The sequence below is a fragment of the Contarinia nasturtii genome, unplaced genomic scaffold (assembly GCF_009176525.2).
Source record: "Contarinia nasturtii isolate CC-2019 unplaced genomic scaffold, AAFC_CNas_1.1 Cnas_scaffold_493, whole genome shotgun sequence".
In the NCBI taxonomy this organism is placed as follows: domain Eukaryota; kingdom Metazoa; phylum Arthropoda; class Insecta; order Diptera; family Cecidomyiidae; genus Contarinia; species Contarinia nasturtii.
Genome location: NW_022197846.1, coordinates 3,065,576 through 3,087,746, shown reverse-complemented (window position 1 = coordinate 3,087,746; position 22,171 = coordinate 3,065,576). Strand labels below are relative to the sequence as shown.

Below are 22,171 nucleotides of genomic sequence, written 5' to 3'. Positions count from 1 at the left end.
TTGTTTCATTGAATGCTCCTTAGCACCGACGCACAGGCACATACTCACACACATATAAAAGTGTGGCCGCGGCTACATTGGCAAAAAAATCCGTATTTAGCTTGTATAAAAATCGGTGGTGGCAACTCGGCTCAGGTATTCTGTTGCGATCATTCATTCTCATTAGTTGGCGAACAAAAACCGTTTCCTTAAGAAATCAATTAGAGTCAAACATTCTTTTCGGAAATTCTAAAAGTGAAGTGTGCCATTTTGTGCTCATCCAGTGTTATATTTTTGCTGTTCTCATTTTTTTAAATTAAATTATCCAAATTAAATCCAAAATGCCAGGCCGTCCAATTTGGCAAGTAAGTGCACATTGCATGTTTAGTAAAATAAATAAAACTTTCAATGTCGTTCGCATTGTTTTAAGAAATTCCGTTAATAAAAAAAACTCGTTCGATCTAGAAATTGTTTAAAAAGTGTTGTTGATTCGTTAGAATTCCAATTTGAGAAGATTTCCATGAATTTGTGAGTTCATTGTTTTTTTTTTTTTGCTTCAACATATAAAAGCATTTCCCCACTTTTTTCACATTTTCACGTCGCATTAAGCCCGAAAGTAGGCAAATTTTAAGAAAAGCATCAGAATCCGAATTCCGAGAAATTCTACTACTGGATTACAGAATTTTGATACAGGCCACAGCCAAAAAAATTGTGTCAATTAAAATATTTTTGCAATTCGTTTGAAAATCCTTGAGCGTGAACAGTTTTCAAAATAAACAACAAAGAAAAACAATTTGATTTTTATTTTGTGTGTTTTTGGCCTTGAATTAAAATACACTTCATGTGTGGGTGTTAACCGTGTGTAATTTTTGTATTTTTCTTGTGAAAATGGCATTTTCAACATGCTGATTTCCACAGGTATTTAAATCACATGAGTGATTTGCCATTGCGATGAGCAAATATCAATATTTTGAAAATTATACTAATTCAATAGATTTATTTCATCTTCCTTTATACATTTCAATCGACTATCCGAATAATATTGAATTACAAAAATAATAATAAAATAAAATATTTGAATGGTCAAAAATTGTCTCCATTTTCTCCCGGGGATCGTTTACAAAAAATCACACAGTCTAACCATAGAGTTGACTTGGGCGTGGAATGTCGGAAATCATATAATCAGCTGGTATATAGTGGAATACTTTATTTAAAATCACAAGAAGAATGTCTTCGATGGTTTTGGCCAGGATTGGTTTCAATGCATCTGAAACTGGGCGCCAGTTTTCATTCAAATACTGATTGGTACTGTCCTCTATTGAAATAAAATTCAAATTTTTAAAGCAATAAACTCATTTTTCTGATTAGATGAAACTATTCAACAACTAAGAAAAGTCAATTATACCTAGAACCTTAACACCGTCAAACAAATTATCAAGACGTAGTTTTAAACCACTGAGCGTGTAGTCGACTTGAGTGCCGGTAATGTTGTAGAAAACATGTCCATCCTTTTCGTAAAGATGAGTTTTTGTTTTCATTATAATATCCATATTTTCTATGAAAATAAAAGAAAACAACAACAACAATATAATAATATGAATAACAAATGGGAAACAACAATATCAATTGCGATCAAATCCATTTGAAAGAAAATGAAACAAAAAAGAAAAGAAAATTATTTGATATGTTAAAATAGATTGCATGGTTAATTTCCGCGTTTGTGTTTTTTTAAGTTTGTCATCGCGCACTCGTCCGCCTCGTAAAATGATAATAAAAACGATGAATTAAAATGATACGGTCATTTACCGTATAATGTAATGTTTGTATTATCGCATGAGTTGCATTTAATGCTTTGATTAATGAAACTTCATTACACGCGGAAACTCACCAAACACCAGACGAATTGAAAAAAAAAAGAGTAATAATCAAAGCAAACAAGAAAATGGACGATGTGATATGCTAAATTAATTTAGTCGGGTGTAAATGTGTTCTTACTTGGCTCAAACCAGCACTTTCCGTGGCCATTAAGTGGAATTACCAAGATACGTCCTTGCATATGATAGTTTCCTTCGATGCGTATTTTTGGCACAAACAAATGTGTCTCCCAACTGTAGTCAATTGGATTCACTCTGAACAAAAAAAGAAGAAAGCAATTTTCATCATGTAGTTCGGCGAAAAATAAAAGCGAAAAAACGGTCGATGAAAGTACTTACTTGCTCTCAATAACTTGAGTTTCGGCAAAACCTGTAACCGACGCTTTTGAAAGCGAAGAATTTATGCTAACGGGGCCTTCACCCTGGAATATCTTGATTCGGTTTAATTTCATCGGATCGATTGTCTCAATTGCTGTAAAACCCTCAATACCTATATGGACCACACACACACAAATGAAACAAATATGCATACCAAACTGGGTCAAATAAACGAAAAACAAAAAACGAAAACAAAATGAAACTTGAATGCATGCAACTCTCACCTGTTGTCAATTGCTTGAATAAACCCTGAATACTCTCTCGGGAGCAGGCCTCAAAATTGGGATCATCGATTTGACAGGTTTTTAGCCAATCATCTGAAATTTGAAAAGAATTATAAATTTTCGCTTTTCACAATGAAAAGTGCAATTAAATTTTATAAAAAGTAGAACTAAAACTAAATCTAAACTCAGTAAACATTGCCAAATTCCCGTGCTCTTGAATTACGTGGAAAATTTCAATTGTTAAAGTTCCGTTGGGTGAGAATACTTTACACATGATGCGCTGTTGCAATTGCATACGCAAACGAAAAAAAAAACGATTGAGAGGGAGAGATGTAAAGAAGTAGAGAAAAAACAAACAAAATTACATTCACTTTCCATGAAGAACGATTGAAAAATATAAAACTGCCAGCATTCAACAAACTAAATGCGAATATTTGTGGCTATTTCTTTTATGTGATATGCTTATAAATTCGAATTTCATGGCAAACAACCTTTCAAAAATTCGAACCGAAAGACCAAAAAAAAAATGATACATACACTTGAATGAAATATAATTGCCAAACCAATTGATTCAAAGACGAAAAAAAATCTTCGATTGGTTTGATATTACCACGACGACTATGAAAATGGAGACGACTTAAAGACACATTTAACCAATAAACCAAAAATTGCATGCTGAAGTTGTAGCAATCGGCGTGGCCAGATGTCAACATTTGTTTGATTGCTCAATCACAGTCGACCATGTGAACGCACGTTCCATTCATGAATATAAAATTATAAAGCCATCGTGCATACAATGCATCTTTTTTTTAGAGCTCGGCTATTTTGTGAATTACTTTGAGAGGCAATTCAAAGCGCCCAAATCAACCGCTAACACATTCATTTTTTCCCATTGATTGAATTCAAGTTTTTAATTTTATTCTTATTTTTCTATTCTCTCTGTTTGGTGGTTAGAAACTTTTCAAATTCTTGTGTGTTTCGAAATCAAAATGTTCTATGTGAGAATTCACACCTTTGACAGAGGCCTTTGGAAGCAAAAAAAAATCGTTTTTTCTGTTGTTATTTATGAGAAAGTGGGCTGTGCGAAAAAAAAAACAAAACAAACAAAGCACATACCTTTGGTAACCATGTAGTCGCCAGCCAAGCTCATGCCAACGAAACTCATGAAAAGTGTAATGCTAATCATTTTCGGTCCTTTTTTTATTTGGAAAATCACAAATGCTTATAAAAACACAAAATATTTTAACAGAAATGGAACGGCAAATCACAGATCAAAAATGTGCACAATTTATTTTTTAATGTTTCACACTGTGGAATGATATGTTTGCTTGGCGATAAAATCGAGAAATGCGGATTTTGGCTTGCGTGGACAACAAAATTCAATAATATTTTACACAACAACAACGACAACAACTACTTTTAAAAAAAAATCTTCGAAAAAAATTATTAACAGTGATTGATATTCCCGCGTATGCGCACACCTTCAGTTCTCGATCGGTTATGAGAACAAGTTGCATGCTCCGACTTTATTATATAATGCTGGCTGGAAGTACAATTAGGTGATAAAGCGCACACGATGATGTTGTTGTTTTTTTCCTCTTATTATTACTTTGTCGGTTGCGTTCTTTTTCGTCGTTTTTGTCTTGGTTTTGTTGTTGTTGTTGTTGCGTTGTGTGCTGTTTTTCTTTTGTTTTGTTCTTCTTTTCTTTTCAGTTTCATTGTAAACGACAAAAATATACTTGCTGAATGCAATCGTGCGTCAGTTAACAACGGATACAAATAATTGTCAACGTTTGGAAGTCAAGAAATCACATCCACATGCTTCACACATTGTTGTATACATTTCGAAAAGTGTTGCTGTTTTTTTCGAGGAGCACATGCATGCAAGCGTTTTCCATTTTCGATTTGTGTTTTATTTTTTGTGGGTGCTGTTGTTGTGCCAATCAAAAATGCACATAATACACAGAAGGAAAAACAAATGTAGTAGCTAAAAAAAATCCAAGTTGAGCTCATCACTCAATGCGCACCGAACAATATATTTGTAATGGCACATAAAATGACGAGCACATGAGAAGTTTTCTTCTTTGGATGATTTTTTTTCTTCTTCAATTATGACTTCACTCTTCTGGCTTCATATTTTCGAATATAAAAAAAAACCAAGAATGCCGCTTAGCGGTAAAAGAGACATACATTTTCCTACGAATATTCAAAATATATCGAAAATAGTCGTTATTGTCGTAGGTTAAAAAAAAAGTTTCGGTAATTAAGTGGTGTGGTTATGTGTTTACTGTGGCCGTTTGGCAAGAGGAAATTCAATAAAATGCTCAACAGATTTCCGTTCGTATCACAGCCATATGGATTATGGCAATCGCCACCACTTGTCGTCGACATCATCGTCATTGATTTGCCATGCCAAACAATTTTTATGAATCGAACAGAGAAAGAAATAAACAATCGACTCATTTTTTCAAATAAAAAAAAAAATTTCAAGATCATCGCACAATAAAGTCACTTGGGGACTACAGAATCAGATGATTAAAAACCCACGAAAAATGGTGCTACTCTCAATTTGATTTTCCAGCTCGATCAACCGCAAAAAAAAGCGCACACAAAATCAACAACAGCGAATTGTGATGTGAATGAAAGCGCCTGTTCTCTCATCGCTGCTCGAGATGATTCTAATTCCAAAAATAAATTTCATTGCCGACCTTCACATTTTCACCACGTAAACAACGTAAACGATTTGAAATGATTGGAAAATTTAAATCTGACAGAAGCCAAAAAAATTTACGATTTAAAATATTATTATTTTTTTTTTATTCCCTTCGACACAAAAAAGCAATAACATATTCACATGTTCATTCCTTTCTTAATTGATTTATATGAAATGAGACGCACTTGAAAATGTTATTTATTCAGAGTGTTTTTCAAGCGCTTCAATAAAGTTGAGCATTCAAATACAACCGCAATTTCATAGTTTTACGTCAATACGGAACATAAATCACACACCAATTTCGAATTAGCAGCATACGGACGATGTGAGTTATCAGATTACAAATGTTCAAGTATTTCAGTTAATTCGGAAATTGTGGCAAAATGTAATGAAATCTCAACTCGGAACTCGGAACTCGATGTCAATTTATCAAATTCCATACATTGAATCTATTCTCGGATTTCATTGGCGCACAAATCTCAGACGATTTTTTTTTCTTCTCCAACACACATGTGTGTCAGTCTGTGATTTCGCCATCGCACTTGAAAAGGTCAAATGGCTTTCATTTCGAATCGAATCAGTTTTTATCGACAAATTCAATAAAAATCAACTGAAATCATCATAAATTCAAAATATTGTTAATTAGTCGATTAAACCGTCTATACAAGACAATTTAATTAATTTTATTTCGCTCATTTGGCAGCACCGATGTAACATTTTTCGTTGATCATTCATATTTTATATAGTTTCTAAAAATAAATAAATAAATTTTCTCATCTCACACAATTTAATCAAAATAGAGATAGAGAAAAAAAAAGAAAAGACATACAAGCGCCAAGTTTAAAAGCTTTTGCGAATTCAATTAAATGAATTTATTAAATTGGTTCTTTTTAAAAAAAAATATTATCGTACATTCATTTTTCACTTTAATAAAAACATATTGATGCCGTGAGCAAATGTAAAAAAAAAAACAATTGTATTAAAGCGATGTCAATTGGTGACAGTGACTAGATTACATATGACGAGTGTTTCCGAATCCACCATGTCCAGCTTGCGATGCTTTTCCCATTTGTCCTTGTGTCAACAAGTCCAATTGACCTGCATTAGCACGCAATTGTTCATCGGTGAATGATCGTTCATTTTTATCGGCCATTTTTGGTCCCAATGCTGGTCCATTGAATTCAGGGTGTTTTTGTGTCTAGAAAAAAACCCAAACAAATCAAGAAAATGATGTCAAGAGTTTGAACCGTTAGAAAATTGTTCACTTACAATGCGACCCAATGAGTACAAGCACAATGTAACTTGTGGGATGTTACGACGTTCAAACAAATCGGCAGTTTGGAAGATTTCTTCTTCTGGAACACCGTACTTCTTGATGGCAGCTTGGAAACGTTGTACATTTTCCATCAATTGGAAATTGGTGCCACGCTCTTGAATCTTCTTTACCGAGCCGGGCGTAAGTTTATTGGCCAATTTACATAAAACAATGCCATCCTTAAGAATGTCTTCATATTGGCCGGCTGGCACTTTTTCGCCCAAAACAGCGAAAATCCATTCCAAAACTTCTTGCTCTTGTTCCTTGTTACGTGGCTGATGTGCAATAAAAATAAATCGAAAATCAAACGATCATATAAAATCACCGATGCACCGAATTGTGTGTGTTTGCATGAGTAATGCTTGTTGTGGAAAATTTTAATGAAAGACTAATTCGAGAATAGAAACGAGCATTCAAAAAACTACTTTAATATGTATAATTAATGAAAAATAATGTTGTGACGACAAGTCATTTTTTCCCTCCGTTTACAATGTGATTTAATAACTGTAGGTAGCGCCGAGTGATTTTGCAATCGGTTCCCGATTCAGAATTATGTGCATTAATAAAAATACAGCCGAGAACAAAATAATATGAAATTAATTAAAGTGATTCGTGTGACACGTACTCCATGTGTATGTGTGTGTATTTGTGCAAAATGCAACGAAACAAAAAATTAAATAAAATACAATTTGGCTATTTTTCTCTCTTTCCGGTACAAACACACGCATGTATGTTTGCGTTAGAAGAAAAAGAAATGCACACCAGAATATTATGAAAACTAACGAAATTATTATAATATTATTTTGCGAAACGGGGAAAAAAGTGAAGAAGAGAAAAAAACTGAAAGCTTGAGCGATCAACGTTTCGTAACTGTTTTGTTTTTCATCATGGCAATGGACACACCTACGTATTCAAACGACAATTTTAATGATTGATATAATTCATATTATATCTTCCTTGGGTTACGAATGAATTAACTGATGCGATTGATTGCCAATCTGTCACTTGCCATTCAATATACAATGACTAAAGTGTTTTTCTTTATTACATTGAATGAAAGGAAAAAAGAAGTGTTACTATGATCCTAATTACGACGCTTTTCTATCCTCTTCTATTTCAATTTTTGGCACACCAAACACTCTTGATTTTTTGTTTGTTTGTTTGTTTGCAGTAATCGCTTGCATTTTGCAGATATATATAACAACAAATTAACGATTTTGTTTCAATTACGATCTGCATGACACGCCAACGACTCTTACACAATTTAAAAAAATATATAGATAATCTAGTAATATTCGATCACGATAATAAATTCGTTGCAATGAAATGATTTAATTTTTTCTTTGAATGAGGTCACATCATCTTTATCACACCGATCCAATCAATCACCGAAAAAAAAAATTGAAATATATTTTATATATGAATAATATCTTACCGCCATTCTGAAATCGATCTAAAATAATTAATAATTTAAAATGAAAAGAATTTGGATAAAATTCGATTTTCTTTCGACTTGAAGATTATGGTCTTTAGCGACTGAGTGCCAATTTGAATCTGAGTGAAGCCAAAGTCAAATTGAACCTGAAATACTAAAAATCACTGTGTATGTGTGTGTGTATACGCCGAAATGATCAAGGCAATGTTTTTCATCTCTTCGTTTCGTATTATAACAAGATCCAAATTCCGCTTTTCACCACATTCACAATACCATACAAATCCGAAATGCGCGCGCACACGCTCATCGCAGACGAAGAGAGTCGGAAAATGAAACGAACATGAAAGAGATGAAAGCATAATGAATAGCAAAATGTGCAAATGAGCACAGTAAAGGACGATTTGAAAAATGGAACACAGAACATTTAGCATGATGAGAAAAATATAAAAGATAAATAGAGAAAGAAAAACAACAAAATCCAAATCATCACGGATAAAATGTGTCATAGTGTGCAAAATCATTTTGACAACAGAGTTTGTTTTGTTTTTCCATCTCTTTCTATCTCTCCCCCCATAGATGACTATGTGCTTTTCTATTCATTCAATGAGCTCATTGAAATAACGTCGACATGAAAAATATAAACAAAATTTTCTTATAGAAAAAAAATCATATGTATATTTAATAATTTTTTATTTTGTGGATTAGGTGTAGGTGGCCACTTTATACACAATTCTCCTACGAAATTAAATGTTACACTATCATTCTTTTCATTTTTCAAACGTATTTGAATATTGAGAGACGCTGTGTTCTACTAAAGTAATCATACTGCCAAATCGATGACTTCGATTCTTGTAGTTTGTTCAGATGTAAACATATCAAGAAATAAAATGATTCAATGAAAACATAATATACGCAAATTCAGTAAGCGACCAAGCGTGTGTATTTCTGTGATTTTCTTTTGTAGGCTGTCTTTACTGTTGTCTGATTGCTCTGGATTTGCTAAAACACTATACACAAATGCTCTGTGTTGAGATGATCGTTTGTAGCGCGTCGATTTCTTTTTTATCTTCGAAATTGTTGTTGTTGGTGTGCCGTTTGCGCGTTGTGTCCTATTAGTTGAGAGAAAAATGTCGAGAGGATTATAATTTATAGACGCCACAGCGACTTAATGAAAATGAAGTGTACGTGCTTAGCCAATCTACTGCTGATTCCAACAATCGTCGATGGATGTGTATCGACTTGTTCGGTGTCGAGAGCAATAAAATACAAAATATGTATATAAATATGTTTTAAAAATAACCCCGTTACGATAGATGTTTTTATGACTGAATCATTCGAACTGGTACATTCAATTTCATTTTCGAAAAAAAAAAGCAAAAAGCAACGCTCAAAATTCATTTGCTCGGTTCAATGAGAGCTAAGCAATTTCCATTCGTTTTTTGTTTTGTTTGATTTGAATTCGAATTCTACGTATTTTTTTCTATGACTATTTCGACGTAGAGACAAGAGTTTTTTCGTTGCATTCACGGGCAATTAACTTAACTCTTAACTTGTCCGCAAAGGAGCAATGACTTGTGTACTTTGTGTGTGCAGGTAACACATGTTTGACATTATTCACTCAATTCAAATTTGTCGACGTCACATTTGAGTGTGTGGAGCAATAGACATGAAGAAGCAAGAAGTGATTGTTTTTTTGGTTTGAAAACCTCAATGAATCAAAACGACCATATGTTTGGATATGTGTGTATAAACAAGCGACATTATCTAAAACACTTTTCTTTTATTGCTACTTATTTGGCCAACCAAAAATCATTATTTCTACATTTTTATATTCGTGTTACATTTGAAAAAGAGAGAGTGAGAGAAAAAGCAGAGAATAAGGATGAACATCTCAAAGAAATTCACTGTTCATTTGAAGCTGAAAATTAGTGTGGCGGATGATCTCGAATCTTCTCTGTTCGCTTTTTTCGCAATTTTTCGATTGAGCGTGTACGGAGAAGAAGGGAGAAAATCGTCACCGGATTTTAGTCAAGTCAGAACATATTTATAGTCACACATCGTTCACATCGAACTGTACATGTCAAAAATGCCTTATGCAATCTATTCGAAAAGAATAGAAGGAGACAGAGGAGAAAATATCGTTTAGCGACGAGAAAACCAAATGACAACGTCTATGAATGTTATTACGATATGTAAACAAAATGTTTAATGTTCAATTGTGAAAGAAAAATGTCTTTACCAAATGACTTGAGTCGAAAATGTAAACCAAACGAAATGTTCAATCGTGCTGTCAATCTCTCAAGCATTTTTTTCTTTCGAGCCATAGATTAGGCTAATGATGGTTAAATAAAACTAGGGCGGGCAATAAAGGTGCCCCTTATGGCATGAAAGGATGTCGATAATAACAATGCTAATAAATGGATACTTAAATACATTTCGTGCGTCATCAAGTGGCAATTTTCACTCGAACTCCAAGCGATTCAATGAAATCGTTGATGATAGCATTCGATTTTGTATTTGTTACTGTTAGTTTCGTGCCTATGAAATTGAAACAAAAAAAAGAGACAATAATTTTTAATACTATGTAATTAAAACAACACATTCTTTATTTCTATTCCCTTCAATTAAACAGGTTGCTGGAAAACGTATACCAGAAGAAGAATTGCAAGCTCAACAATGGATTGAATCAATAATTGGCGAAAGATTCCCGAACGTTCCATACGAGTATGCATTGCGCGATGGTATTATTTTGTGTAAATTGATGAATCGATTGGCTCCAGGAATCATTCAAAAAATTAACACAAGCGGCGGAGACTACAAATTAATGGACAACATTAATCAGTAAGATATAAATAAATTTTCGAATAATTCAATTTAAGGAAAATAAAGAGAGAGAGACGCACGCTAAAAAAACGATACTTTGCATGTGCATAGACAATTGTACCGGGCCTCATATATGAGAGTATGAGCACAGCAACAGCAATTGCATGCACTTTTTTGTTTGAATGACGCTGTGTTTGTTCGAAAAGAAAATACAACACAAAAGATATAGCGAATAAACAACAACCGACCGGTGAATGCAATTGTTGTTAAGGAGCAAGCAATCGGAACAAGCAACCATAATCCAATGGAAATAATGCTTGTATATATAAAATATAATTTCAAAGCAACACAAGCCAACAAAACAAAAACATACAACAACATCAACGTGTTTGGTGTGGGCACCATTAAACTAATATGTTATTTTTGGTATTAGACACAACAACATACAAATAGCATTTCTAACGCTTGGCGATTGTATGTAGCGTGACTGTGTGTTTTGTGTGGCACAAGTGAAACGAAATGAATAAAAAAAAACAAATCTCAACCAAATATTGTTAGAAAACGAACGTTGCTGCCTTTTATGCGGTGCTGGTAAAAACACTTTGGAAGAAAGACGCTTAAAATGTTGAAACTTTTGATGTTTTTTTTTCGATACGATTTGGCACAAAATTATCAAGCGGTTAAATGTTTGTGTATGCATTTGGTTCGAAGATTTTATTTGCAATCGTTTGAAGTTGGCGAAAAAAGCTTCGTTTCGATCTTATACAAAAAAAATTCGACAATTTATATTCGGCCACACGCATGCAGCGGTCAAACTGATGAATATACATTTATGAATTTGTTGTGTTTTTTTTTCTCTCTATCTGCCCCTCTCAGATCAAAACTGTGTGTCCACAATCCACACCAAACAGGTTTGCGTCAAAAGTTTCTCACTGGTAATATTGTAAAGTGAAACGCAGTCGGGCCCCACAAACGCATTCACCGATTTTATAGTCGTACGATTCTCTGTGTGCCTGGTCGCACTGGAATACACAGTGAATAATTTCTACTTGGTCGAAAAGCGTTTGTGACTCGTTTTCTTCAGTGTGGGGACACAATACATACGCTTGCATGTGCATTGCGTTGTATCAAAGCAAGACAAATAAAATCAATGCTTCTGCGTCTTATTGGCGCCGGTTAAAAAATTCACCGATTGCTCTACTTGATGTTCCATGATTGCTTGAACCACTTCAATTTAATATCATTATAATGAAGAGGAAAAAACATCCAGCGACACCAAATGCACTTGAAACTCGGTCCGGTATGTGATTTTTTGTGTTTATCATCGTATAATCGCTATGAAAACGAGAGAAAGAAGAAAACACAAGGAATATAATGAAAAAAAAAAAATGTGGATAGACACATGTTAAACACAGCTATGTGTGTGTTCACTGGAGCAGCAACAGCGTTACGTTTCGATGGCTTTGTTATTGTGTTGCGCACAACGCTGCTGTTCGTTATGTGTACCTGGTAGAAATTGTTATAGTGGTTGGTTGATAGAGTACGTTTAGAGTGAAACTTGTGTCTGATTAGAATTAGCGAGTGTACTTAAAGCATTTATATGTTGAATGTAGATACATAGGTGTTTATTTTTATTTAAATTTTCTTCTTTTGTTTGTAAACAGATTTCAAAGAGCGTGCACATTGTATGGACTCGATGACGTAGATTTGTTCCAAACCACCGATTTGTGGGATTTCAAAAACATTGCTCTTGTCACTCAAACCATCTTTGCCATCGGACGCTGTGTAAGTATTTCTTTTTTTATTCAAATAAACAAATTTGTTTATTCGTTCTTTGTAGAAATTTCGTAACAATAATAAATTTTTTTATCTATCAGACCTACAAGCATCCAGAATATAGAGGTCCTCATTTGGGTCCAAAACCAAGCGAAGAAAATCGTCGAGAATTCACCGAAGATCAATTGCGTGCATCAGAAGCGATCATTGGCCTGCAAGCCGGAACAAACAGAGGTGCCAATCAATCTGGCCAAAGTTTCGGTAAAGCACGCAAAATCATTATCGGCAAATAATAATCTACGATCGACAATTTACCGATTTCAATTCGTTTTTTTTTTTTTTGCTCCTATTCGTTTTGTTTTCATTATTCATGACAATTTTCATTTAGCCAAATTGTACAATAGAATAATCTCTCTATCTCTAAGCATTTGAGTTTTAGACTTACCACACGAACCACAAATTTAAATAAATCAAAATAATTGAGCAGCATGCACAATAAAACACCACCCATGAATTTAATCGTATTTTTATTTTATAATCTCTGATTTCCGTAGAAAAAGAACAAAATAGGAAAAAATATGTATATGTATATATATATTTTATATAAAATAAAACACGTCTGTATAATTTTCGTTTATGGGGTATGAAAATGTTCTCCTTAGAAAAATAGACTTTCTTACTCCTAATTTTGTAACATTTTTTTTTAAATCATGATGATGGGTTCCATATTATAACATTAGCTGCATATTCAATTCGTTAGCAAGCTATTTTTGTATGAAAAATAACTCGGATTTGAATTGAAAATAAAATCACTATGATCAACCTGACGACGATGATGAATCCGTATTCATTATTCTATTTGCTAATATGGCAAAACAAAAACTAAAAACAAAAAAAAAAAAAATTATAAAACAAATTATAAATGGGGATAAGCCACATCATTTTGTGCGCATTGCAATGTTTCTTTGTTGTTGGTTCGTTTGATCAATATCTAGTTTCGTGTATATCGTTTCCGCTTTCATATATCAATCTGTGTTGCGTCTGGGAATTGTGTACGATGCTTGATAATTGCACGCCAAACTTTTACCTCAACCCCGCATCTATTTTCAGTTCGATGGGTGGATACACACATGAAATAAACAAATGAAAATTGCACATTAGACACATTTGTTTGCATATGAAATGAAGTGCAAATCATTCTTACTTCAATCCAATGCGTTGTAAATCGGTTTTTTCCATCCCATAAATAAAATCATCGTACGTAAATTGTTCGGCTAGAATTAAATTCTTCGAAATCGAATCGATATTTGTTGCATTCAGCCAGTCATTAAGACGTGCATCCACTGGTATCGAAGTGAGTGCATTTTGTTCACGATTACCGATTAATCGTCGTCCAGGTGATGTGATTTTTGGTTGTGCGTCTGCTTTACATTGATTTTGGTTTGTGATTAAAACGGATTTTCTTGGTAAATTCGATTCCATATTTCGATTATTGTTATTGTTATTGATGGCATCCACTTCGGTTATTGAATTCGGTGATAGATCATTTTGAGTTCGTCCCACGGTCATATCACTAACATCACTATGATAACTTTGGACATCGAAAAACGTAACATTAATTTTCCTCGAAATAAATAAAACAAAAATTCTATTTACCCTTGAGAAATACTGCGTTCATAAAGCACAGTGGCGTTTGTCAGTTGCGAACTAAAATTTCGCAACAAATCTAAATTCAGGCGTTGCTCTTCGATTGTCGATTTTAAAAGTGCCTGATACAGTTTATGCGATTCAAGTAAATTTTGCATGAGATGCATATTCTGAACTTTTAATTTGGAGAATTCTTCATTCAAGTATTTAGTGTCACCGCTAGGCTTCATTTTGGTCGAGTTAACTGTACTCACGCCCGACGTTGACATTTCCTCTTCTTCAGCATTATCCAATCGACCAGCCAAATTTGCACCCAATTCTATCACAGAAAAAAATCAACCAAATTTTTTTATAGAAAATAGTCGCAAGTAAAATTATAGTCGCAAGTACCTGGCGATAGAACGGTAATTGCAGCTTGGACGGCATTACTAACTAAACTATCCAACGCGAACATCCAATGAGGTTTGATACTGTGTGATCGAAGCACTGTATTTACGGCATCCTTAAAAAAAAAAACAAACATTTCTTACTCACTGAAAAGAGAAAACATTTGAATTATTAAGCTCACTTGAAATGAATACAGCGCTAAATGTAGATGGTCGATTGCCGTTGCATCGGAGCTCAGTTTCTTCTTAAGTGAAATTAGAACATTTTGCAGTGATTCCGTATTTTGGTCGATAATATAATCACGCAAGGCTCGGCTCATGGTTTCAAGGTTATCCTGGGGAATCGATACGTTGAGTTAAACACAATGTTGCAATATTTTCAATGTGAATTTCGGTTACCTTGCTAATGACAACTTGAACATTGTGATTATTTTCAATTTTGTCCATCCAAACATCACAGATTTTTTGCTCATCGTGCGTTAATACTTTCGATAGGGTTGTTCGACGTTGTGAGTCTTTTTTTAGCATATAAAATCCATCACTTTCGGATGCTTCAGTCAATGGTTTGCTGATGCTGCCGGTCATTTCAACTTCAGGCGATAGTAATACGCCCGATGAACTTCGTCGATTCAAACTGAACGTTGTGTCTACATCATGATCAGTATCGATTAACGGTGAACACGCCAAACTATTCATACATAAATCAAATAAAATCATAATTTATCAATTTCATTGAATCGAATAATTGGCATAGGTTTTAAATTAAAAAAACAAGTGTGAGTAAAGCATTGTTATTCATTTATAAAAAAAAATCGAACGAAAAAATAAAGCATATATATAATAACACTTGAACACAAAGTTAAAAGAATATAAATCAGTAACATATGCATATCAATATGTACCTTTGGGTCATTATAATTGGAATGGGTATTTGAATTGGTGCCAAATGAGTTCGAGATAATGTTTTCGGTGATGTTCGGGTTGACATAGACGTGCTACTACATGAAAGAACGAATAAATAAAATGGAGGAAAAAGAGAGAAAAAAAACACACAATCCACTTATTTCAAAACCAAAATTCCAAACACAAACAATATTAGAAATATGAGCGGATTATAATGTAACAAATTGATGGAAAAAATGCAAAAATCTGAAGCAAAAACACAAAATGCAATCCAAAATGTTTTTTGCATGAAATTGTATTGTAATAATGGATTGGGTTTGACACATACTCCAAATCGGGTGTGACAGGTGTTGTAATTGGATTAAATGGTGGGGCATTCTTAGAAATCATTCGATCCGCCGGAACGGAAACGCTTCGTATGAATTCGGTATTATTTGTCGGGTTTAAAATACGTGATTTTCGATGTTTCCTATGAAATGAGTAAAAAAAGGCATTATTTCTATTCGTTTGTTGTCATTTCATGTGTATTGAAACATACTCGGATAAAAATGGATCTTCTAGCAATTGAGCGGCTGTTGCACGTTTATCAACATCAACTTCAAAACAACGTAGAATGAATCTCTCGGCCATCGAAGACATTTCCGGAATTTCCGGATGACTTTTGTAGAAGCCAACTTTGAACATGGCCGCTTGCGGTGATCCCAGTTCAACAAATGGCGGTTTCCCCGTTGCCATTTCAACATTTGTACAACCAAATGACCAGACATCAGCCGCCGGTCCATAGCCTCGAAAACCTTGATCGATGACTTCGGGTGCCATGTATTGCAATGTACCAGCAAATGTTTCGGTGATTGGATTTATTCCTATTCATTTCAAGAAGAAAATTCAATTTTTAAATTTTTGGAATTTAAATAATCGAAAAATTTACATTTTATTTCGAAAATATCTCATACCTGCTAATCGCTTGCTGGTACCGAAATCGGAAATTTTCAAAACACCACTGTATGTATTAACAAGAACATTATCGCCTTTAATGTCACGATGTACAATTTTTTGATCGTGTAAATATTTCAACCCTTCGAGAATTTGTTTTGAATAAAATGCTATGGTTGATTCGTTATCTTTAAGTGGGCCCCATTTGGATCGCAGCAATGCCGACAGAGAACCACCTGACGTGTAAAAAAATCAATTTAGTTAAACACAAGAAAATATGTATTGTAATGTAATTAATAAAAACCTGGCACTTGCTCCATGAAAATTTTAAAAAATCCATTCTCCGACACAGAACCTAAGTACTGTACAATATTCCGATGCCGTAGCTGGGAATGCAATTTAATTTCTTCGTGCAATGGTTGTACTTCATGTGTAAATTTTTCAGGTACTTCTTTCACAGCGATCCGAACATGAGTATTAAGATCACGTGCCGCATAAACAACACCATAAGTACCTTTACCTAATATAATTCGACGACCCTGATCATCAACATCGTATTCATAATCCTGAATGGGATTCGTATCGACCGATAAATCTACAAATACTTCTTGATCGGCGGTCATTTCGCGAACCAAATCATAAAAACGTTGTCGACAATAAGCCGATGGAAAATACATTTGAAAATCATCCGAATTGTGATGTACATATAAATAGGCGGAACGCTCGTCACGCTTGTATAAACTAACTGATTTAATTTGATTGGCGGTGAAAAGAAAATCATGCACTTTTTTGCATGTTCCTTTCGAATGTGCCAGACACAAATTGGTTATTTGTATCGATTGCTCTTCGGCACCAATATTGATGATCACGAAACTTGGCATAAAAATTCGTTGCGGCTCCAATATCTGTATCGGAATGGAAAAATCATTAAAAAACAAATTCAAATGGAGAAAATCGAAATGGCAAATTCTTCTTACCAAAATCGGAAATCGAATCATATCCAGATCACCTTCCTTGGTTGCTTCATGAAAGAATTCCATCCAAAATTGAAAAATACTTTGTTCCGGACTCTGTTCAACGTCATCAGTCTTTTTACGAAAGCGATCAATCAACGCAATATTTCCAATCGTTGATTTTAAATACCAATTCGGTGGTTTCAATTTGAACATACATTCGGCTGCTTGAATGGCTTTACTATAATCTTCGGCCAGTACTGATATTTCGAAAAATGTTGCAACATCCCAATATTCATTCAATGAGAATAAACTACCTTTTTTCCCAATTAAATTATTCAACACCATACCGATGTGTTGCAGTTCTTCCGTATTGGAAAAATCTTTGCCATCAATCACAAGCAATGTGGCCAAATTGATGCCAGCATATTCGTTTGGTTGTACTTCAAAACTGCGTCGATACCATCGGATGGCATTTTTCAAACTATCCATATCGGTGTGATTCGATTCAACAAATTTATCTTTATAAATTCGTCCGCACAAACATAACATATCAGGAAAATGGTTCTCTTTACGTTCTAATGCTTTGACACATGTATTTAGCGCTTTTTCACGATCACCGTCTGCATTTCGTCGATTCAATGCAAACGCATACATATATTTCATGTTGCCAGTTTCGATGTGCTTTCGTTTATTTGGTATTGTTCGCAGGTCATTGACCAGCTGAACCATTGCATCATAATCTTGGGTATCACGCAACGAACACATGTACGAATGTACCACTTCGCCAGATAACACATTCGGATCATCCAATCGCTTTCGCATATTGTGCAATACTTTTGTCAATTCCTCCGTATTATTTACATATTGTTCGCGAGCCAGACGCAAATCACTCAAAAATTTCTCACGCATATGTGTCCTATTGAATGGGAGATGGTAATTTAATTGAAAATTTTGCATAAATTTTGCATTTTTTGATCTGTTTGGTCACCCCAAAATTTTAATAAGTTTGGTTTTTCTTTCATTTCTCTGATTCTGACGAAAAAGACGTATCGGAAAACGTCATAATATGCATTTAATGATCGAAAAAAATTCTCATACTCGTTTACTTTGAGAGGCTGTGTGCATGAACAGTCGGAATAAATTAATTTTAATATTTTGTGTGACCAAATCGCTAGAAAGAATAATTTATTGCATTGAACGGTAGAAGAGACTCTAACTCACTTGGATTGAATTTCAACATCTTGCAATAATTTTTTGAATTTAAGCATGAGCGATTGCTTATTCTCGCACGATTCTTTTGTTGTGTTTGTCAGCACGCATGATCCGCAATCTTGTAAAATGTATGGAAGAAACGTGTAATTGCCACATGATAGCTGTTGATTGAACACGAATGAATAGAGAGAAAAAAAATGAATAAATTATGTTAAATGTAACACTTGATCTAAATTTTTAATGAAGTAACAAAAGCTTACTTTCAATCGAAGTGTTTGCTCCGTTTGAATGTCATTATACAATAGAATGTTTCCTTTCATGCCGAAACTCTCACGCACTCCTAAATGATAGGATAAGGCACTTTGTTGAAGTTGAACGCTAAGATCGACAACTGCTACATCCGCATTATAGAACGTATCCAATACATTTGTTTCGCCAAAATCCAATTTTTCAAACTAAATCATTCAAAGTCGAAAAAAATGCATGAGATTAAATTGAAAGGTGTGAATCCAATTCGTAATTATACCTGAATCTGGTGCAAATTGGCATTGGTGAGAGAGCATGCTTGTTTTAGTTCATCGAGTGCACATTTTCGATGTGCTATATGGTCTGGATGTACGGTGTCAATGACGCATGCAACGTCCATACGTGGTCGATTCGTTTGTACTGCCGTATTACCAGACATGTCACTTAAATTTGACATGCTGTCCGTTTGTCGCACGCCATTCATTTCTACACATAAATCATAAACATTCGATATATAAACACGTTTTCAATTAAAATGTCGATATATATATATATAACTTATTTAAGTGAATCAATTACGATCGGGGATGGATCGAATACCACATATGGCAACATTTATATTATGTCACATTGAATTTGATTTGATTAATTAAACGATCACATCTACATTGTGAGTTAACGAGCACCCACATTTTTCGAAATATAATCATGTCACATTTGAATGCAAAATAAACAGATTAACACACAAAATTATTTACATATGTTCATTTCTTGAAATTATATCTTATCAAAAATCGTTAAGTAAATAATTGCGCTTAATATTTATCTTCTTAATTGAAACTTAAATGCAAATAGGCATAAATCGTAATAAATAAATAATGGTATATTTTCGAAATGATTTGCTCCGATTTTGTGCCGAAAATAGCTCTATCATTGGTCTAAAAATCAAAGCTATTCTGTGAAATGACAATTTTATCCAAATTTCAACCATTGATCAGAGCAAATATTGAAAATTGTATATACATTCCATAAATTCATACCTGGCATTTCATCGATGATTGCTGGTGTCGCAACAACTGTCGACGCTACGGTTGATGTTGGTGAAGGCATTTCGTGTTTTGCCGTTCTTTGTTTTTGTATCTTCGTTTCTTTAAAATTACCTGAATTAACTTATATTCAACTTAAACGTAATTTTGCACTTTTGTAATATAAAAAGAAATATATGTAAATCCTTTTTTGGATTCAAATGCTCGGCTTAATATCCTTTCGCATCTTTGCTTTTATCGCCCGCTCACCGTGGCAGAGTTTCACGATTTTTATGCAATATTTTTCACCTAATAACAATGATGGAGAGAAAAAACACACATTCCAATTAGAATAATCGTGTCAAAAAGATCACAGTGTCAATGTTCAATCAGAAAATTCTACTGCGTTCATTTTTTTCATACTCAATGCACGATGCATACACACAAACAAACAAGCACACCATGTGTTGTTGTTTTGTTCAAAATAAGAATAAGAAGAAGAAGAAGAAAACCAACACATTCATCTGAAACTGTGATGAGAGCGAGATCTATGCAGAAAATATATCGGTTTATATAAGAAATCTCTGTTGTTTTGAGATTTGTGACACTCTCGAGCCAGCAAAATACCAAATGGAATGTGTGAGTGAATAAAATACGTTAAAACACCCATTCGTGAGAGAGAACTTGACCATAAATGGCATATACTCATGTATCGTTGAATGTTCAGAAAACTGTTGCGGAGGGATAAAAGAGTAGAGAAGTGTAGGCAAAGCGCGATTTCAATTTTCCCAATGAGAACGAACTGTGGGTGTCTCACACATATGATGTATGTGTGATAAATTTTTATTTATTTTTTTCATCTTTCTCGATCGTATTGGGCTTTTTTATGGCACTAATTAAATGCTGTGTGTCTAAATATATTACGCAATTACTTTTGCTTTCCTTCACAAAATGACAAAATTTTATATTTGTACATGGAATTTCGATTAGATTTTCGATGAATGTGTGTGTGTGCGCGCACTTTTTTCCATGATTCCAAAAGATAACAGACGGTCTTTTGCACTTTGTCAATTACATCCGAATCGTTTACTTTTGTGAACGTTTATTGACAAACAAGCGACAAAAGAATTTGTTTGTATTCTTATCAAGAAAAAAATACACTTCTATTTATTGCTTGATGTAATGATGGAGAGAGCAACTAAATAACATCGAGTGAGAGTGAGAAAAAGAGAAAGAGAGAGAAGATAGTTGATTTATCTATAAATTTCCGAATTTATCGCATTTGCAATTTAAACCATTCGATTTCCCGTTTTTGAAACTTGGACACTTTAAAAAGTGAATGCGGCTATTTTTAAATGCACATACTGGCTCCGATTTTAGCCGTTTTAAACACAGATGCGATTCTATTTGTTGGAAACGTGCTAAACGCTTGTTATTCCACCTCGCTCGCTCTCTCTCTCACTGTGTTGTTTATTTCTCTCCTCTTTTGTCTTCTATTCATACATTTGAATCCAACACGCACACAAATACACACATACGACATGACATTGCACTGAACACAATCGGCTGCACTACACATTATTATTTTTTTGTACTTTGACAGTGTTTGTTTGTAAATAAATCGAATGTATGCATCGAAAATATTTTGATAATTTTTTTGACAAAATGTTTAACGCTCGTGAGGCGCATTATATTCGAATAGATCGAATGGAATTTCAAATGCTATTCTACAAATTTATTTACAAATCGTATAATTTCACTTGAAAATTCTATTGTTGAACATTTCACTGAGATATAGAGGAAGAACAAAAAAAAATTCTACACCAAAATATATGAAATTTGATCGGAAAATCAACAAAAACAAACAAAACCTTAAGCGAAATAAGAATTCTAGTCTGAACCCACTCGCACGATGAAATACAATGGAAATGTCAAACAAACAACGCCGCCAATCGGATTCATGGTTAAGTATCTGTCTTTTCTCTCTTTCTCTATTTGAATGTGACTCGTATTTGAAGGTACTTTGGTATTAATGTGCCTTGTTATCAACAGATGGCGACTGCTATTCAAAATATACTTTCAAATTATTCATTATGTATTTTCAAATTGACACATTTCTCGAGTGTAAAACAGAATTCGTTAACATTTCACAATGTGATTACTTAAGCCTTTCTTAAGAACGAAATGAAATAATTGTTTATCTATTTCCCTCTCTTCTTATCCCTCATTGCAATGAACAAACAAATTATCATATGTTCGAATAGAAATGTTTTCGTTGGGAAACCGAGCTGATCACTTTAAAGTTAAAGTTAATCGAAGCATGGCACACCATTTGCATTTGAACTC

At 33.9% G+C, this 22,171-nt stretch overlaps 4 protein-coding genes across 6 annotated transcripts; 1 reads left to right on the top strand and 3 right to left on the bottom strand.

The window, feature by feature from the left end:
- The first annotated feature begins 120 nt into the window (after nucleotides 1–120).
- Nucleotides 121–13,031, top strand: LOC116339088 (muscle-specific protein 20-like). The gene is made up of 4 exons (XM_031764740.1): nucleotides 121–344; nucleotides 10,551–10,759; nucleotides 12,406–12,526; nucleotides 12,619–13,031. The coding sequence occupies exons 1-4, from the start codon at nucleotides 321–323 to the stop codon at nucleotides 12,808–12,810; spliced, it is 546 nt and encodes a 181-aa protein (XP_031620600.1). The 5' UTR covers nucleotides 121–320; the 3' UTR covers nucleotides 12,811–13,031.
- LOC116339087 (protein takeout) lies at nucleotides 975–3,970 on the bottom strand. The gene is made up of 6 exons (XM_031764739.1): nucleotides 3,572–3,970; nucleotides 2,456–2,548; nucleotides 2,193–2,343; nucleotides 1,975–2,108; nucleotides 1,385–1,534; nucleotides 975–1,294 (listed from the first exon to the last, which is right to left on the bottom strand). The coding sequence occupies exons 1-6, from the start codon at nucleotides 3,639–3,641 to the stop codon at nucleotides 1,116–1,118; spliced, it is 777 nt and encodes a 258-aa protein (XP_031620599.1). The 5' UTR covers nucleotides 3,642–3,970; the 3' UTR covers nucleotides 975–1,115.
- On the bottom strand, nucleotides 5,804–8,051 carry LOC116339089 (muscle-specific protein 20). Its single transcript, XM_031764741.1, has 3 exons — nucleotides 7,919–8,051; nucleotides 6,438–6,758; nucleotides 5,804–6,366 (listed from the first exon to the last, which is right to left on the bottom strand). The coding sequence occupies exons 1-3, from the start codon at nucleotides 7,922–7,924 to the stop codon at nucleotides 6,181–6,183; spliced, it is 513 nt and encodes a 170-aa protein (XP_031620601.1). The 5' UTR covers nucleotides 7,925–8,051; the 3' UTR covers nucleotides 5,804–6,180.
- A 110-nt stretch (nucleotides 13,032–13,141) lies between the features above and the next one.
- Nucleotides 13,142–21,788, bottom strand: LOC116339144 (mitogen-activated protein kinase kinase kinase 15). 3 transcript variants are annotated; one of them, XM_031764844.1, is made up of 17 exons: nucleotides 21,697–21,788; nucleotides 19,841–20,134; nucleotides 19,081–19,286; nucleotides 18,815–19,009; nucleotides 18,564–18,715; nucleotides 17,364–18,258; nucleotides 16,691–17,291; nucleotides 16,407–16,622; nucleotides 15,992–16,316; nucleotides 15,782–15,922; nucleotides 15,453–15,548; nucleotides 14,950–15,238; nucleotides 14,733–14,885; nucleotides 14,555–14,666; nucleotides 14,174–14,483; nucleotides 13,722–14,108; nucleotides 13,142–13,617 (listed from the first exon to the last, which is right to left on the bottom strand). In XM_031764844.1, the coding sequence occupies exons 2-17, from the start codon at nucleotides 19,908–19,910 to the stop codon at nucleotides 13,536–13,538; spliced, it is 4,230 nt and encodes a 1,409-aa protein (XP_031620704.1). In that variant the 5' UTR covers nucleotides 19,911–20,134; nucleotides 21,697–21,788; the 3' UTR covers nucleotides 13,142–13,535. The 3 variants fall into 3 exon arrangements, with proteins under 3 accessions (XP_031620704.1, XP_031620705.1, XP_031620706.1); XM_031764845.1 differs by having other exon boundaries at nucleotides 15,453–15,545; XM_031764846.1 differs by lacking the exon at nucleotides 15,453–15,548.
- Between the last annotated feature and the right edge of the window lie 383 nt (nucleotides 21,789–22,171).

Bases quoted from the DNA above. Each gene is read 5' to 3' on its own strand.
- LOC116339088 (XM_031764740.1), top strand. From the start codon at position 321: ATGCCAGGCCGTCCAATTTGGCAA. The intron at 345-10,550 runs GTAAGTGCACAT...TCAATTAAACAG, and splicing joins CAGGCCGTCCAATTTGGCAA to GTTGCTGGAAAACGTATACC. The intron at 12,527-12,618 runs GTAAGTATTTCT...TTTATCTATCAG, and splicing joins TCTTTGCCATCGGACGCTGT to ACCTACAAGCATCCAGAATA.
- LOC116339144 (XM_031764844.1), bottom strand. From the start codon at position 19,910: ATGCCTTCACCAACATCAACCGTAGCGTCGACAGTTGTTGCGACACCA. The intron at 17,292-17,363 runs GTAAGAAGAATT...ATTCCGATACAG, and splicing joins TGATTCGATTTCCGATTTTG to ATATTGGAGCCGCAACGAAT. The intron at 15,549-15,781 runs GTATGTGTCAAA...TCTTTCATGTAG, and splicing joins CCTGTCACACCCGATTTGGA to TAGCACGTCTATGTCAACCC.
- LOC116339089 (XM_031764741.1), bottom strand. The intron at 6,367-6,437 runs GTAAGTGAACAA...GTTTTTTTCTAG, and splicing joins TGTACTCATTGGGTCGCATT to ACACAAAAACACCCTGAATT.
- LOC116339087 (XM_031764739.1), bottom strand. From the start codon at position 3,641: ATGATTAGCATTACACTTTTCATGAGTTTCGTTGGCATGAGCTTGGCT. The intron at 2,549-3,571 runs GTATGTGCTTTG...TTCAAATTTCAG, and splicing joins CGACTACATGGTTACCAAAG to ATGATTGGCTAAAAACCTGT. The intron at 2,344-2,455 runs GTGAGAGTTGCA...TGGTCCATATAG, and splicing joins ATTCAAGCAATTGACAACAG to GTATTGAGGGTTTTACAGCA.